This window comes from Lycorma delicatula, chromosome 1 (genome assembly GCF_047948215.1).
Source record: "Lycorma delicatula isolate Av1 chromosome 1, ASM4794821v1, whole genome shotgun sequence".
In the NCBI taxonomy this organism is placed as follows: Eukaryota; Metazoa; Arthropoda; class Insecta; order Hemiptera; family Fulgoridae; genus Lycorma; species Lycorma delicatula.
The window spans coordinates 351765523-351785265 of record NC_134455.1 but is presented as its reverse complement, the minus strand read 5'-3'; the positions used below and the strand labels follow the sequence as shown (position 1 = coordinate 351785265).

Below are 19743 nucleotides of genomic sequence, written 5' to 3'. Positions count from 1 at the left end.
TCCCATAAGTTTTCATTGAAAACAAATGGACCCAGAATTTTGTCATATGTCACACTAAACATGTGAAATCTATGTTGGAGGAAACTGGTTTCCACAATACCGTACAGATTGTCCGAGCTTTATAAATGACTATTTTTAGAACTGTACACTCATTTCTCGTAAAAGTGGCTTCATCAGTAAATAAAATTGAATTTACTTTATCAGCGCTGTCTAGAAGCCAATGACAGAAGTTTAACCTCTGGGAATAATCTCTGGGCCACAAATTTTGAACCAAATGCAGGCGGAAAGGATAAAAATTTTCTTTCCGTAGGATGTACCACACTTTGTTTTTTTGACAAACCAGTGCAACATGAAATTCTCCTTATACTACTGCCTGAACTATGCTGAATCACACGATGTTCATCATCAACATGATTTACCTTGTGTTTAGCAAAAAACAAACACATTGGAAATGTACCTTCCGTTTGTAAATGCTGCTACACTGAAGAAAACATTTCCGTATTTGGAATCCATCTTCCAGGAAATCTTTCCTGATATTCATGTCGAGCAGCTTCAGAATCTCCATTACAAAATCTATAAACAAAAGTTATCTTGGCATATTCCTTGTTAGAAAATTGAAATAGCATTTTTACATACCTAATGATAACACTTCACCTCCTTTATCTATATGATTATTTATGACAACAAATTTAAACGAAGTGCAAAGTTTTCTTTGTTGACCACCTGTTATACACCTGTTGGCCAACCTATACAATAAATTTTTTTAAAAGTATTTCTAAAGTAACATAGTTTCAGTTTAGTTTTTTGTAATTATTTCATTTTACCTGAGTAAATTACTGAATATACACAGCTGAAATATTGTTTTATTTATTTTGTATTTCTTTTAAAATTATTTTCAGTAATTAACATTTTTGTCTTTAAAAAGAATGTTTAATAGGTACAGAAAGATAATAAGATTTTCTGTTTATTTTTCCTTTGTTTTGCTTCAATGAAAAACCGATCTTTAAAAGTTTTTTATTTACTTTTTATTGCCTGCATTTATATTAATTTTATCAGAATTAAATTTTCTACAAGGTTTGTTACTAAATCTTCCGCATTTATTAGTCATTTAACAAAGTTATTTTACTACAAACCTAAAAAATCTGTTTTTTAACATCAAATTTTGTGTTTTACATCAGATATCTTAAAAACTACTGGCGTTACAGTTCTGGGACCTGTTTTATCCTATTTCCCAGCTCAATACATAAGAAGTCAGCAACCTTTTTCCTTAATTTAGGTCTCAAAAATTACAATAGGCTATCTTTTTATTAGAAGAGCTGAAATTCGATTAAAATCTTTTGCTAACCATAACTCAAAAATAAAGCATTTCCAGCCATACATTTATATGAACTTTTTTCATTATTTTCACCAGTAGAACATGTCCTGAAAGTTTCTCCATTTCTTGGTGGGACTCTCTATATGTATATATATACACGAGGTGCGACAATAAAGTAATGAGACTGATTTTTCTTTGCAAGATGTGGTAATCCTGTAGCTTGCGTAGGCACACCATCTTTGACCTTGGTCTATAAGCTACTTCTAGTCCAAGCGGCACATTGATGCAACTGCTCAGTCGTGAGTTGTGCTGTAATAAGTGAGCACATGTTTGTGTCTCGCCACAGAAATGAAACCGCAAAATATTGCGCAACGGTATGCCATTTCTTTTTGCGTTAAATTGGGTGGAAACGCGACGACAACTTATGGTAAGCTTCAGAAGGCTTTTGGAGAGAAGGTTATGTCAAGAGATCAAGTTTTTCGGTGGCATAAAATTTTTAGTGAAAGCAGAACGAATGTTAAAGATGAAGACCGCAGTGGACGACCATCAACCTCACAGACAGATGTCAACTTGACCAGGGTCCATGAAATCATACAATCTGATCAAAGATTATCCGTGAAAATGATTGCAGAAGAACTCAACATCAATCGAGAAACTGTTCATCTAATATTAACTGAAGATCTTTGTATGAGAATGATTTTTGCAAAAATGGTCCCCAAAAATCTCACACAACAACAGCGAGAAATACGGAAAAATGTGGCAGCCGATCTGTTAGAGCAAACTGAAATCAATCCAGATTTGTTGAGCCGTGTTATCACTGGTGATGAAGGTTGGTTTTTTCAATACGATCCAGAGACAAAATGCCAAAGTTCGCAATGGCGCTCAAAGGGATCACCAGACCAAAAAAAGCTTGCATGTCTAAGTCAAAAGTGAAATGCATGCTTGTGTGTTTCTTCGATTCCAAGGGAATTGTTAATAAAGAGTGGGTGCTTCCTGGACAAACAGTTAACCAATATTTCTACAAAGAAATTTTAGAAAGACTTTGTAAACGAGTTCTTCGTGTCCGTGCCAACATTGCTGATAATTGGATTCTGCATAACGATAATGCGCCATCCCATACTGCTCTGTCAGTACAGCGATTTTTAACCTCAAAACAAATTTCAGTACTACCACAACCACCTTATTCACCAGATATTGCTCCGTGAGACTTTTTTCTATTTCCAAGAGTCAAAATGGCGGTCAAGGGACACCATTTTCAAACAACACAAGATGTCCAAAAAGCTGTGACGAGGGTCTTTGAGGATATTACAGAAGATGAGTTCCATAAATGTTACCATCAATGGCAGAAGCGCCATGGAATAAGTGCGTGCAATCAGAGGAGAACTACTTTGAAGGAGACAACACTAAACATGACTAAAACGGTAAGCAACATTTTTTTCACATCAGTCTCATTACTTTATTGTCGCACCTCGTATTTATTTTATGTAATACCAGGTTACACTATGACATAATATCAACAGTATTCTGCAGAGATGCCTAGGCATCTGTTTGCAGTATGGCATATAAGTGTAAATATACCAGTAAATGTGTAGTCTTGAACAGACTTAGGCTGGCCACTCTTGTTAATTGAAACCCAACCACCAAAGAACACCAGTATGCACTACTGTGCTATATATACTATACTATATATACAAGGCTTGTCTGAAAAGTTTTGAGCCTCAACATGAAGATGGCAGCACTAATCAACAAAAGTTAGGGAATATATTTGCGCGTGCATTGAAAGGTACTCACTAAAATTTTAGCCATTTTAGACCCTCAGTTGTTGCTTGATAATTGTTTCTGTACGTCATTGTGAGTGTTTTTTTCTGAAAATGGAAAAAATTTAATATCATGCCGTGATTAAATACTTGCATTTGAAAGGCAATATACACCTAAACAAATTAAAACAGAGTTGGAAGCTGTTTACAGGGACTCTCTTTCATCATTTGCAACCGTGAAAAGATGGGAACCTGAATTTACATGTTCATACCAGCGTGGTTGATGATGAACGTTCGACACTGCCAAAATCTGCAACCACCACCGATATCATCGAAAAAGTTCACCAAATGGTACTGGACAACCAATGAATTAAGGTTAGGGAGATAGCAGAGGCTATGGACATGTCAAAAGAATGTGTTTGTCATATATTAACTGAAGAATTGGATATGCATAAGCTATTCGTGCATTGAGTGCCAAGTTTACTCACTTTGGACCAAAACCGCATTCAAATGAATATTCCCAAGCCCCTGCTAGAGCAGTTTAAACAAAACAAGTCAGATTTTTTGCATCGATTCATAACTGTGAATGAAATGTGGTTCCACCACTGCACTCCTGAAATGAAACAACGGTCAAAACAGTGGACTGCAAAGGGTGAACCTGCTGTGAAAAAAGGCAAAGACGGTTCCATTGGCTGGGAAGGTGATGGTGATTGTTTTTTTGGGATAGTAATGGAATTTTTTTATCGATTATCTTCAAGAATGTAAAACAATAACAGGACAGTATTATGCATCATTAAGCCGAAATCAGAAATTGCAAAAAGCAACATATTTGAAGAAGAAGAAAGTGTTTTTCCATCAGGACAATGCTCCTGCCTACACTTCATCAGTCGCCATGGCTAAAATTCGGAGAATGGTTGACCACTCTCCAAATTCACCAGATATGGCCCCAAGCAACTTTTTCTTGTTTCATAACCTTAAAGTTTCACTTGGAGTAAAGAAATTTTCATCGGACAAGGAGGTTATTGCATACGTAAATGCCTATTTCGCAGAGAAAGATGCCAGCTACTATTTGGAAGGATGAAAGAGGTTAGAGAATCTCTGGAAAAAGTAAATCGACTTGAAAGGAGACTGTTGAAAAATAAAACTATATTTGACAGAAAAAATATGTCTTTCTAAGTTAAGCTCAAAACTTTTCAAACAACCTTCGTGTGGATATGTGTGTGTGTGTGTGTGTGTGTGTGTGTATGTGTGTGTGTATGTATGTATACAAGGGTTTTTTTTTCAAGGTCCGATCGGTCGCAAAATAAAAACCCGTGCAAAAATTGGATGAACCTTTGCGCATATGTGTTGTGCAGCGTCTCTAGTATGGCCTTCAATCATGCCGCATCACTTCATTTAGTTCTGAACATGCAGCTAGCACGTAAACATGTCTACAATAACAGCATTTCCCACCAAGTGTGAAGGGCATGCGGTAATTCGATTTCTTCAGGCTGAGGGATATAATGCAGCTGAAATTCATCGACGAATAAATAATGTGTGCGGTGAAACTTCAATGAGTGACAGCAAAGTGCAACAATGGTGCAGGAACTTTAAAGCAGGACATGCAGATAGATGTTCATGTTGATGTTCACCGATGATCTTGTTGAGCAGCATTTTTGTTGGGAAGTGTTTGTACACCCACCGTACAGCCCGGAATTGGCTCCATCTGATTTTCACCTCTTTGTTCACATGAAACGCTAGCTAGGAGGACAACATTTTGGCACAAACATCGAGCTGCAGACCAGCACAGAAACATGGCTGTAAACATAGGCGGCTCCATTCTATGATGAGGGTGTTGGAAAGTTGTTACCATGCTACGACAGATGTCTAAATCGGAGTGGCGACTATGTAGAGAAATAGCGTAACTATGTAAGTACTTGTTACAAATAAAATTTTTTTTATTTTCACTGGTTTTAATTTCATGACCGATTGGACCTTGAAAAAACCCTCATGTTTATATATATATATATATTTTTTTTTTATTATTTCTTTCAGAATATTGAGATAAGACATAACTTACTGTAATTTTATCTCAATATTCTGTATTAAGTGGTTTTTTGAATAGAATTTAAATATAATTTAACAGTATAGAGAAATAGTATGAATCTTAAAAATATTAATTTCAATAAAATATATATATGGAGAGAGAGAGAGATTGAGTGAGAGATATAATGTGCTTGTGGTTTTTTTTTTCAATAAATGTATTTATTTTGAATGTTAATCATTTAAAGTTAACATGTTAGGAGCACTGATTTTTTTTTTCTAGAAAATTTGGGTATTTGCAAAAAAACAACTAGTATAATAAGTTTTGAAGTTATTTTAAATTGATGTGGATAAAAATACTGCAGTAGAAGTAATAGTTATAAAATTATGGAAATAATTGGTTGTATAATTGTTTGCCTACTACTATGTATGTACATACTTAATAATATAGAAATGTATCGTTCATATTAATTACACATATATAATGTTTAAATTACCAGGTGAGCAGCTTAAAACCAAACCGAGCCGGCTCAAACTTGCAGTTACTTGAGTGACACTTTAAATGTTGCTAGTTCTAGCGCCACTATTGGTTGTATTGGTTGTCTATTTTACTACTCTCGTTTGTTGTCAGTTGTAAACTGTTCATGCTTAAGTACAGTATAGTATCACAGTATGATGCTATCTGTTCTTTGCAGTCGTGTTTTTTCTAAAATGCTTTTGTCAGTCAAGGAAAGGGTTGCGATAGTCAAAGCTTTGTATGCATTCGGGATCCTTTCAAGAAGCACGTCAAAAATCTCTGAAAATTTTCCAGAATCCCAGCAATGAGCAGCACACATGATTTAGATAAAAGATTGTGAACAACAGGGTAGGTTTCAAGCCCAAAAAGAAATAGGTGACCTTCCATTAGGTCTCAGAGGCGATAAGTATATTCAAAGAAGAATTTCTGCAAGTCTGATAAAATCTGTACATAAATTATCTCAACAAAGTTGTGTAAAATACACATCTTGTCGTAAGATTCTTATTATTTAAATTTGAAACTTGAAATTTGTAACAACTGTTCAACTTCTGAAAATAGCGAAACCAAAACATTGCAACTGACTTCTCAAAAAATTGTTGATGGGTAGAGAAACCCAGTGCTACATTTCATATCAGATGAGGCACGGTTTCATTTATCTGGCCTTGTTAATTCCTACAACTCCAGGTATTGGGTTATGAAAATTCTCCCTCGATGTTAGCATTCACTTCATGATGAGAAAGTCAGTGTACAGTGTGCAGTTTCTGGTAACCATATAGCAGGGTCAAAATTTTTTGACAGGACTGTCAATAAAGAAGTGTACCATACAATTGAAGAATTCTTCATTCAATTAACAGGATGTGAAAAAGAGTATGGCTTCTTCCATCAAGACGAAACAACATAGCACATATCAAATCATTCACTAGTACACATTTCTGGGCGATAACATGAAACCATTTTTCACCCTCCAAAAAAACCTAGTACACATTTGTGCAGCTTTACAGAACACATTGTCAGCAGATGGCTGTGGTCTCTGCATTCCCCAGATTTGTCTAGTTGCGATTTTTTCCTCCTAGTATATTTGAGAGATAGACTTTATAAATCAAATCCTCAACATTGTCAATGAAGTAAAGGTGAATATTCAACCAGAAATCAATGGTACTGCAATGTTTTGCGTTATATGACTTTCAGTAACATCACTTGAATACCCCAAATTACATCGCTGCTCAGGGTATTCACTTCAAACATCTTTTGTAAAAATATGGTTAATATGTAGACTTTTGTTAATGTAAAAATTTTCATTTCGTTCATAAAATATTACATATCACTTTGTGTTTAGTCTGTAGTGGTTCAGTTTGTAGTTGCTCACCTAGTAAACCAGTTTCAGAACCATGATAATGGACTATAGTAACTTAATAGTAGTGATTTGATTACTATTGCATTTCATTGCTTTAAAAACAATTTAATTCTTAAGGTAGCTATTTTAAATCAGTTTCTTCAAAATGCAAATAAAATTATTTGTTTAATATTAATTTTTTTTCTTATAGAATGAATCTCTTGTTAAAAATAAAAAAGTAAAGTTTGAAGGTGCATGTAAAGACTGCCTATTAGTACCTAAGACTATAAGCACTTAATTAAGATTGACTATTAGTACTTCTAAACATTTCATATCATATCACATTTGATAAAGAGTTTTTCTTTTTTTTATAAATTCCAAGCCAATGTGAGTTAGAACAAACTTTGATATTACACCAACGTATGAAAAAAATAAATTTTATAAGAGAAGCCCAAAGTAGAATTTTTTTCTTTCATCTAAATTAAAAATCTCAAACAAGAAATTACTGACTTGCAAAACACAGTTTCATTACAGGCTTATCCCAGACAGATTTTTTATGATGAATTTTTATTTTTAGTTTTAAAATAAGAAGAAGAGCTAAAATAAACATTTAGAGCTCCGTTTTCGGTTGCAAGAAATGAGGTTTAAAAAAAGAAAACTCAATTTCAAAGTCAGCTAAGAAATAAGGAATTAAGTTTTTGAAGTATGGTTCCATCAATCAATAGTATGGTCATGTTATTTTGGAAAGCTTGTTTTGAAGGGAAGAATTTATTATTTTATAAAGCAGTTTAGGGAAAATTTTATTTTTTCCAATCTATGAACCCTAATTTTCTTAAATGAAGTGTTTCTCTATAGTATTACAATGTATTCAAATCTTATAGTTTTGATTTTAGTTAGTACAAAATAGTGTATAATTAGCACAATTAGATCTCTTGGTTATTGACTCATTCATTACTCTTTTAACTCCGTAACATAGAAACTTAAAAGTTTTCCATTTTTGTTAAGGTTTAAAATCTAGAATTTCTTCTAATTGTTCATAATTGTAATTTTCTCACGAATGATTTTTTTTCAGCATTCATTTTTATTTTCACATCTAGGAAGTAGGTATTCCTCATATTTCTCTGCATATTGTGGTGGGTGTGTGAATTGTATACCATCCATCCAATAGATTATTTTTTTTTTATAAAAATACATTTCATAGATTATATCAGGAAGGAATAGATGTGCTTATAAAAAAGAAACTACTCCTTCATTGGCATAAATTGATCAAAGAATATACAATTAATTATAAAATCAAAGTAGATGTGATTAAAGACTTTATTAATGATTTAAAATATTAATACATGAAATAATCTTTAAGTAAATACATTAATGTATTAAACATACAAAATAATTCACAATCTACAAAACATTAATGAAAATATATCGCATTAATGAAATATACATTACACATTAAACATGAAAAATTCAGAAAATTCAGTTTTTATAACATTTTTTAATTATTATTCAAAAATTTATCAACAGAGTAATATTTTTTCTGTAAAAAGAAACCTTTTAATTGGTTTTTAAGTAAGTTGGTAGCAAGATTTTTTTACTTTTTCAGTAATTTATTAAATATGGCTATAGAAGCATAGTAACGCCCATTCTCAAAAATTGAAGTAATGTGTCGAGTTCCACTAAAACAGGTTTGTTATCTAATTTGATAAAGGTAGATAATTTTTTTTAGATAAGTGACTATTCATTTTAGCAAAGACTGTACCTTCATAAGTGAATATTCTTTTTAGCAAAGACTGTACCTTCATAAGTGAATATTCTTTTTAGCAAAGACTGTACCTTCATAAGTGAATATTCTTTTTAGCAAAGACTGTACCTTCATAAATAAAACATAGGCTAAGTTAAGTTTTTAATTTTCCAAATATTGTTCTACACGATTCATAATGATTTTGAATGGCAACAACAAATCTTCCTCTTTGTTAATTATGAACTGAATTATTGAGGTTTATTAAACACTCTAGGTAACATAAATGCTAATTGTTTTGTGTGTGTGTTTTTTTTTCATCCAAATAAAGTTGAATTTCTTAGAAGAGCAATTTGTTTTCTGTGTTTGAGATTTTCAGTGGTTGTTATTGTATTAAGTACAGTGGAATCTCAAAGCTGTTGAATGGCATAAAAAAGAAGAATCAAATATACGGCAGGTTTGTAGTAATCTTTAAAAGAAAAAAAAGAGTAAAGCTTTTGAAAAAAGTATGATGTGAATGATTTCCAGCAAAATAAAGGGCAGGTAACTTTATTGTGTATCAGTCCAAAGTTTTAACTTTGTATTCAAAAGTTATCTTTGAGGACTGGTCAGTAAATTTAGCTCTCTATCAATGTATATTTAGATTTTTTTGGAGGCTGCATACATCAGCAAATTACACATTCATTCATCCAAAAATAAAGAATCACGCTGTTATAATAGTGTAGCGTATTCTTTTTTATGATTTAATAAAATATATTATGAAATAAATGGTTTCTTATGAATTGATTGTCGTACTGGTTGATTCTGATGTAATATCAGAATAGTAAAATTTGTGTCTTTTTTTATGTTTAAGTTGGAAGTTTTGTCTTTTTTTAAATAATCTTGGAAAACTGGTTGTTTCTAACGAAAGTGACAATTTCAACTGGTTGAATGTTGCGGCACTCAGAAATTTCTTACAAAGAATAGTGATGTTAAAGTAATGTTAGTCTCAGGATACAAAAAAAAAATCATGTTAACACTTTACAAGACCTTTAATGTGTCTATTCATTACATATAACATCCTGTAATACCTAAGTCGTTCGGAAACTGCTTGACCTGCACAGAGATGGCACAAGTATGACCAAATTACTAATATTTGTTGAAAAAAACAGGATCATCGCTGGGGATTGTCACATTTTATTACTGAACCAATTAGAGGGTGCTATTTAGGTTTGCTTGTATCTGGCAAAAAATAAAGTGCTCTTTCTCTACAATATTATTCCTGCGCACACATCTTTTGTTGCTGCAAAACTCCATGAGTTGCGCTTCGAAGTGCTTCCACATGCACTGAATTTGGCTTCCAGTAGTTACTTCCTCATCCCAAAGCTGAGAAAACCACTTATTTTATGGAGTTTGACAAATCGCATTATACTGAGGGTATTAAGGTATTGGAAAGTCATTGATCTAAAAATATTGAATTGCAAGGTGAAAACGATGAAAAAATGTGTATAATACCAAAAAAGTCTTATATTTTCTTTGTCAGACCAAGAACTTAACAAACAACCCTCATACAATGGTAAATTAGGTTCCATGTTTCAGTACTGAAAAATATGAAGAGTTCAGAATTCATTTTAAGAGAACTACAAAAAAAAATTTATTTAGTGAGTGAAATAACTTTAAATTATGGTTCTTTGTAACTCATATGTACCTAATGTTTTTGAGAATGCATCATTGCATTTAGTTACTGGAAAAAAAAAATTATATATATTTTTTTAATTTAAACTTGTTTATACCTTGTAAAAACAGATATATTTAATTTCTTAAACTAATTAATTTTACAAGCTTCTGTAGTAAACTTATTTTTCTTTAGATTTATTTTCTATTTAGTTATGTTTTTTAATTTGTTCATTTCAACCTTGAAAATATTATTCTGTTTCATCCGTTTGATTAGTCATAATTTTTATTATAAATAGAATTATGTAATGGTTAGTAAAGTTTTTTGTTTGTTTATGTTATTTTACAGGTCGAGGAAGATGAGTCAGAAGATAGTGGTGGTGTTACATCAAAAAATATGACTGATTTAATGGGTAATTCTGAATTAACTGACGTAAGTATTAACGCAGAATCTAACAATTCTGTCGATCAGATAGCTTCACTTACAGAAGGAGCTGTACCTTCATCAAGTACTGAAATTTCAAATAATGATGGTTCTTCTGATGAGACAGAAAAAGAAAATTCGACTGAGAATTCAAAAAATAAATTGACAAATAAAAAGATTGTTTCAGTAAAAGCTAATAATCTTGTAGATAATAGAAGATCGCGTTTAAAAATATATCCCGGTCACAGCGGCTACACATGTGATACTTGTCATAAGACATTCAGTAAAAGAAGTCGTTTAATCGTTCACATCAAAATCCATACCGGTCAGAAAGATTATAAATGTACAGTCTGTCAAAAATCTTTTTACAATCGTGGTAATTTATTGCTTCATATGAAAATTCATACCGGCCAGAAGGATTTTGAGTGTGAATTCTGTCAGAAACGATTTACACAAAAAGTACATTTAATACATCACACGAAAACTCACACGGGTGAAAGAGATTTTGCTTGTACTGTTTGTAACAAACAGTTTATTGAAAAACGTCGCCTTATTGCACATTTTAAAACTCATACGGGTCAAAAAGATTACAAGTGTCAAGTTTGTGGAAAAGAATTCATTAACAGAAGTGATGTTAGGAAGCATTATAATAGAGTGCATAATGATAACACTGATAATGTAAAAACTAAAATTAAAAAAGAAGAAGAAGAAGAAGACGAAGCAGAAAGTAAAACGGGTGATAAAACTTATAATTGTAACATTTGTGAAAAGGTTTATATTAATAAAGTTGAACTTTTCAAACACATAAAAATGCATTATAGTGAAACTACTGACTTAAAATGTTGTGTATGTAAGAAAGTATTTCAAAATAAACGTAATTTATTGAACCATGCGAAACTGCATCTGGAAAATAAAACGTACACATGTCAAGTCTGTAACAAATCATTTCATAGAAGAACTCATCTGAAACTGCACTCTAGGATACATTACGATGAAAAAAATTATAAATGTGAAATTTGTAATAAACAGTTCAGACAAAATAGTCATCTAATGTTGCATATTAAAATTCATACGGGTCAAAAAGATCATATTTGTTCATTCTGTAATAAAGGTTTTATACAGAAAGGTCATTTGTTGTCTCATATTAGAATTCACTCTACTAAAAAAGAATTTAAGTGTACAAAATGCGATAAGGAATTCTTTCAAAAAGCTACTCTTGTTAAACATTTAAAAACTCATGATGAATCTAGGCGTTTATTGGTGCATCGTAAGTTCATGAGTAATAAAGTATCAAACGATATTATTATGAAGTATAAAAATATGTACAGTGTCGATAAACATAGTTTGTCAAAACAGCAACAAAATCATCCGGATTTGAAAGATGTTCAATTGTTTAATGCTAATAACGATACAAAAGATAATAATTATATGTCAGGAGGGAAAAGCGATAAGGAATTCATATGTAATGTTTGCGGTAAACGGTTTGTTTATTTTAATAACTTTGTTTCTCATACTAAAATACATACTACAGATAAAAGAGATTTTGTGTGTGAAGTATGCAAAAAGGGATTTATTTGTAGAAGTCATCTGATCGCACACAGCAAACAACATGCAGAGAAAAAATTCAAGTGTAAAATTTGTGACAAATTGTTTTTACTCGAAAGCAATTTAACGCAACATATGAGGACTCATAAAAATGATTTTGTATGTATTGTGTGTAAACAGATTTTTAAAGAAAATGCATTACTTCTTAAACATATGGAAAAACATATGAGAGACGTTAATGTATTTTATATTGAAACTATTTAACCTTTCAGTGCCCCGTTTAAGTCACATTAAATATTCCAGTTAGGTTAAAAATATTACTTTGTAATTTTATGTAATAATTATTTATGCTGTCTGGATCTATAAATACATTATTCTATTTGTGACAGCATAATAGTATTAATTACATAACTAACTAAAGCATCATTAAAGCGATAAGTATTCTATAACAATATTGACTGATAGTATTAAATACTTATCCCTAAAGAATAGATGATTAGGTGAAAGTGTTAGCTGAACTAACACCTTTCTTTTACATATATACTATTTTATCAAAATTATCAACAAATGTTTACTTTTGTTGAATAAAATCCTCAACGATCTCTTGAGCACTCACCACAATTTTTATTTTCTTCCCTGAGATTTACAAATATAAAATAATTATTAAATTTGATATTATGTAAATATTAACTGATGATAGTTTTTTTATTTGCTCTTAACAGATGATGTAAAAAATCTTAATAGTTCATTTACCCATTCACACTTTGCAGATTTGGCATTTAACTAATTCTTTTAGCGAATTGCATTACCCGTGGACACATTACTGCAGGAGAACACACTCTTTGATTGTTTTTCTTTCTGCTAAACAGACTTTCATCAATTTCCATTGCCATTCCCTCAATCGGATTCCTCAGTCACTGCTGGCTTTTATAGAAACCAACTTGCGTAAACTTCCTGAGGTTACAACTCTGATCAATGGTGGTACCGGCATCAATTTCTAACAAACATTTATAAAACATACATTCATGACTTCATTGATAAATGAATTTCACAATTTTTTAAAATATAATCGACTTAAAAAACTATGTATTTGATCAAGCACCGCTAGTCAGTTTACATTTGCATCCCAATAAAATTGCGATATCAAGTTATTGTCAAGTTGTCATTGCCATTCACAACTTCCATATCATCACCATTTTTACACTCCCTTATGGTATGAATGAGCCCCTTTGTTGGAAAATTTCAGTAGGACTTTTCTCGGTAAAACACAGAAATTATTTGATCGTAATTAAATACAGCCGTAGAAATTCAACTGACCAACATTTAAACACGAGTGAACAGTTTTCTAAATGTTCTTTTTTTACTGAATATATAGCAAGTAAAAAACAATCATAAGCCATTAAATAGACACAAATGCAAGTAGGGGTATAAGAACCCCCAAGGTACCTTTTACATATGTAAATGTTTTCTTTTTATATCTCAAAATATTTTAGATGTATGAAAATAATTTATTCATTAGAAAAGTTTATTGTTAAAAATTAAAATTAGTTTCACACAAGTCATCAATAGATACTTGTATCGAGGAATTAGCTTTATGTAAAAATTGTCAAGGATTGAGAAATTATTGTTTATGGACAGTAAATGAAGCAGTGTAATATCACATTGGGGCGCATGATGACCACAGTGCATTGTAGAATGCTCATGTATAATTGTTGCTGTTGGTTGTAAGAAAATTATTACAACTTCTTAAATTAAAGTCTATCTATATGTTTGCAGTTAGCAAACTTATAAAATGTGTTTGCAATCAATGTAGTAGTTTTTGCATGCTGGCTTTGTAGTACAATGTATTTGGATTTAATTCCCATCTGGAAGGTGCTTCATTATTTCCCTTCTATTCGTTTCTGGTATGTGAGAACTAGACCATAGGAGTGCATGATTAAAACATTTATTTTCTATTTCACAAGGGAAAAGAGTGCGACAAAGCTTCAGCTAGTGAATGATTATTTAAATTTACTTTTAGATTAATGAAATTCTGATGGGAGATTTTTTTAGTGATAGACATTGATCTAATTCTCATTCGAGTTGAAATTAAAAAAAAAGTAATAGTTGATTATTTTCTATTTAAATCAGATATTGTCTTAAATTAATTTTTATATATTTTTTTCCAGTACTTATCTTTTCCCCAGTACAGACGTGTACAGGGGTAAAATAAGTTATTGTCGTAATTCTAAGTTATTATCTTATAAAGTTAAGGTACACAACATAAAATTAAGTTACTGTCTTAATGTTAACTAAGTTGACACTTGTTTTATTAAACTAAAGCACAAGAAGATACTAAGGCAGGTCTATTGAATTTTTCAAGCGACTAAGGTTACATTATTAAAAATAATGTTATTTCCTTAACTATTCTTTGAGCGTCTTATAAAATGAATTTTTTTTGTTTGAAAATTTAGTTGATCATCAGTGAAGTAAGTTGATCATCAGTAAGAAATAAATATGTAAAATTATTAATGTTATTGATTTCAAAGATTAAAATTAAAAAAATTTTAGTTTCAAAGTAGAAATATTTTATCGGTTTCAGTTGGATTATATCCTGAATGTGTTATGGAAAAATTATTTTAATTATTACATTGATATATTTTTATAATTCTTATATATTATATATGTTACGTTCAAGGGATCAAATTATTAACTGAAAATCTATTCAGAGACTACTTCAGCTGATATGTACAGTAAGCTTAACTCGCTAAGAAAACTAACAAATCTTATTAAAAACACCTATGTGAACAGAATGTACCTCACTTTTTTGTCATGCTATTAATGCTCGATACTCATTTTAAAAGTTTTTTTACAGTAAGAAATAAATATGTAAAATTATTCCTTTTTACTGCTTTAAGGACTGAAAAAGAAGGAAAAAATATTTGGATAGAACCTTTAAAAATATGTTATAACGATACTAATCTTATAATTTATAGATTTTTAATTGTAAATCATAAAACCATGTGCAGGATGAGAAAAAATTTAGTTGCTTTCATTATAAATTCTATTCCAACTATTTTTGCTGTGCTCATTTTAAATGCACTCATACATCTAGATGTATGCTTGATAATTTGTAATCGAATTGACTCGCATTTCTGTTATTCTTCTGTTAACAGACAGATTCATCCTTTTTACTAATTATGTTCCTTTACATTATTTCATAAATATTTTTATTAATTTTTACTATTAATTTATTAAATTTTAAGTATCGATTAGGATTATTTAATTAACTGGATTAATATGTATTGATATTTATTTATTTTTTAAATTTTATTTTAATACAGTTAATTATTATAATATAATTTTATTTATTTTCAGAATGTTTTTAATTTAATGTGATGAAACATAAAATACTCATTTAGTACTGCTTATTAATTTATTTATTTATTTTAGTTTTGAAGCATTAGAAATCACCAGTAGGTTTTAAATAGTATATTACTTTAATTTTATTTATTTAAAATTAATGTTTCTTTGTGAAGTAAAACATTTTATTTAAAATGTAGACTGTTCAAAAATTTAAGTATGATTTATTGGTAAACCATCCATGATTTTACTGATCAGAGTATATTATAATATTTCTTAGTAATATATGTAAACTTTTACTGGTAGAATTAATTTTTTTTTTAGATATTTATACCTAAAGAGATATTTCTAGAATCCCTCACAACCAGTAGAAACGGGTTTGAACCTATAGCCAGCCTATTTTTTTTAGGTGAAGAATTTTAAAATTAAGGAATATAGATGTAAAAACTTAGGATTTACACCAATTGTTAAATGTCTTTCAGGAATAAAAAAATGGATTTCCATATTCAGTAATCCAAAAAATGTATATTCAGATAAAATATGAAATAATTAATTAATTTAAAAGTAATAGATAAAAAATTATCTTTAGCAGAAAAAATTGGGTGGAGGTATCAGATTATGACTTATTGTATGGAAGTGTAGCATTTACATTATAGCCAACAGGCTTTTTAAGGTAAAAATGTTCTGCATTGCTTATATATGTTCTCGATTCTCGCTCCAGTTCTGAATTTGTATGTTAAGCCTTTCCATCTTCTCTTCACTTCAGTATCATTAAACTCCTTTTCTCTCCACATCCCTTTTAATACAGCCTATATGCAGTCTACCTTCCATTCAGTTTATCTTGCATCAATTCGTCTGTTCCATTGTATTAGGAGGGTTAAACTTACTTCATCCTTCTTTAATCATCTTGATATTTTTTCTTATTCTGTCTACATTCAGCTCATTCCCTGTTTCAGACTTTTTTATTCTATACCTTCTTGCTTGTTACTGTTCTGAAAAACTCCTCCTTGAACCGTACTCCTATTCCACTCTCTCTTTGTAATTATACATGTCACTACTGCATAATTAATTATCAGTCCAATGTATAGTTAACATAATACGTGATGAGAATATTTTATACTGTAGAAGTTCTTTACACTTAGAAAAAAAATCTGCTTCCTTTCCCCAAACTAATAATCTCACAGCCCATTCTTCTACAGAGTTAAGCAAATTTTCTACCTTCAAGTATTGCACCCACTAGTTTACATAATTTCCTTTTTTTCTCCTTGTTCTTCCCATATAGATTAGACATAAATCTGTGTCTGAAGTTCCAGCTTCAGACTGACATTTCCTTGGTCTTCCAAGAATATGTCTACCGATCAGTCTGTTTTAAGGTATGTAATGAGATAATATGCTCGCACATTTGTTTCACATGTTTCTTTCATTTTTCACAACTTTTCTACTACCGTTAATTTCCTGCCTCTCAAATTTCATTCTTTAAGGACTCACTTTAAAAACTTTATTTCTGCATCTTCAGCTTGTCGCAGCAATTTTACTTTTAAAACCAAAGTTTCTCTACCAAAACGAAAAAGCAATAAAGCCACTTAATTGTACAAACCTGAGTCGACCGTCTTTCCTGGCTTTATGACTAAGTGTACTAATGATGTATACACAAACCGATTGAAATTTAGCTGTCCTGCCTTTAACACACATGTGTGATACACCTCCTGTTGCAGCCACCTCATCCGGTGAGGTGGCTAATTAAAAATAATTTTTATTCTTACTGCTTTTTTCCACAGAAAGCCTTCATCACTAATATTTTCATATTTTAATCGTCCCCAATTCAACTTAGCACAAATTACTGATCTCTGTAATTTGTCTATTGATTTTTGAACGATTATCTGATTTTTAGCATATAAAAATGTTTTGAAATAATTATCTCCCCGATGATAAATATCAAAAGGTGTAGGCGATAGACTGCATTTCTCTCTTGATCCCCGATTCACATCGTTCCATTCTAGTCAGTCCATCTCCAATTTTTTTAGCCATTTTTGTATTCTTGTATATACTTCTGCAGCAGGAAGGATGAAGTGGATATCCCTTCTTCCTTGTTATTTGCCACAACTTTTGTCTGGACACCTTTCAAAAGAGTTTTCAAGATCTAAAAACCTAAATGTGTTTCTTTGTTGGAGTCTATTCTTTTTTTCAATTATATGTTTCTGGATGAAGATATCGACCATCGTTAGTTCTTTTCTAAAACCTTTCTGTTCTGGTATTAAAATAGTAGCCGCAATCAAAACCAATGTTATTTATTCTTGCATATACTTTGTCAGCTGTATTTATTACATTAATCCCTTGATAGTTCTAATATCTTGATCCATTTCCTTTTTAAAAATAGAAATGATGAGAGACTCGCTCAAAATCTTTTGTACGTATAGACTTTTCGTCTACTTTCTTTCACTGGATATAACAAATGTTTCTAAAACTGGACTACAAAATTTCATTTACTAATATAACCGTTAGAACCACAAGACGTTTTCTTTTTTAGAGATAACTCCTTGAATGTAGTTGTATCAACACTTTGTTATTAAATTGTCAACTAATTCTTCATTTACCTCTTTCTTTAGACCAGACACAAATCTATAAATATATAATTTAATGAATTCTTTACCTATCCATCATATTTACTTCTTATCTCATTAGTACATTAGCTAGTAACTGCAAAAGAAATATTTTCTTTTTATATACATTTATTTTTTGTCGAACTAGTAAATTAGGAGTTGTTTAGCTCATCCTCAAGCTCAACTAAGTAATTTGTGAGTTAATGAAATCTTTTTACTGTTACAATAGGCCCTTCATGTGAACAGAGTGACATCTGATACTGTTCAACTTCACAAAAATGAGCTAAACTGATATTCCAAAAATAGACTCTTCTTAGCGTGTCTTTTCATTGCATATGCTAAGGAAATGCAAAAAAAAGCATAATAAGTGAACAATGAGTTATACTCATAGTAAGTTTTTTTAAATCATGATGAAATGAAAGCAGTTCAAGAAACGAATAATACTCAGATTTAATATGCTTTACTATGTATGTATGTATAACTAATTTTAAAGGCAGCAGTTTAAGTATAAAGTGCACTTATTATTTGTAGATCGTGCTTTATTATAATATTCATAATAGCCTTTCATTTTTAAATTAACGTATAATAAAATGAAGAATAATTACTGAAAACATTATAAAACAAACACAAAATTAGTTTTTAATAGATCATTATGTAAAATTAATTAACCAATCGATTATTAGTGTAGTTTTTAATGTCATCAGAATATTTGGTTATCACTATAGCCCTTTAGTACCCGTATTTAGATCTGCTCCTTATTCATATAGTGATAGTTTAATTTGTGTTACATCTATATTTTAATCACCAGGTTAAGTTAAATAAACCAGTATCATTATTTTAATGTAAATTTTTAAATAAAAGCATGATTATACTGTAAGTATTATTTTATGCAAGTATCATTTAAAGTATTCAGATCTCGGAGTGATGACAGTTCATTGAACTGTTGACTTTTTTAATGTATTCTCTACTACTGAGAATAATCTACAGTATTATTTAATCATTTATAAAAATAAATATATGCATATATATTTAATGGTCATCAGGACAATAGTACATATGGTGATAACACAGCTGGCAGCTATCTGCATTTGGGAAATTAATTAGATGTCTCTCTGGTCAGTGAAATCTAATCATGTATTGTATAAAAATGCATATACTGTACATATTTCATTCAAAGTTAAATTAGATCTTAGATTCTATTATTTAATTTTCTCCTGAACTTATATTTTATATTTATTAATCTAAACTGCCTTATTATTATTGTTTGTTAATTTTATTTTATTCGGGAAACATAAAAAAATATATATTTATTTTTATTTACATTTTTACAGTATTAAATTTTTATACATATTTATTCTTGTTAAAATAATGATATTTTAATGCAAAAATATCTATTATTAATCAATCGCTAGTAGTAATGTTAACAAAACACCTTGTAGATCCATCACTTCATTCATGTACGTACTACAAAAATTACTAAATATACTTTTAAAAAAA

General features: G+C 30.4%; 1 protein-coding gene across 3 annotated transcripts in view; it reads left to right on the top strand.

Annotated features, from left to right (window-relative positions):
* The window catches only part of LOC142334463 (uncharacterized), a 71351-nt gene extending 55841 nt beyond the window's left edge, over positions 1-15510 (top strand). For 2 of the 3 annotated variants that reach the window (XM_075382518.1, XM_075382519.1), the window contains exon 6: positions 10685-15510. In XM_075382518.1, the coding sequence (XP_075238633.1) occupies positions 10685-12568 (1884 nt within the window). In that variant the 3' untranslated portion in view covers positions 12569-15510. The remainder of the gene's footprint in view (positions 1-10684) is intronic. The other variant, XM_075382520.1, reaches the window with a different exon arrangement.
* The last annotated feature ends 4233 nt before the right edge of the window (positions 15511-19743 follow it).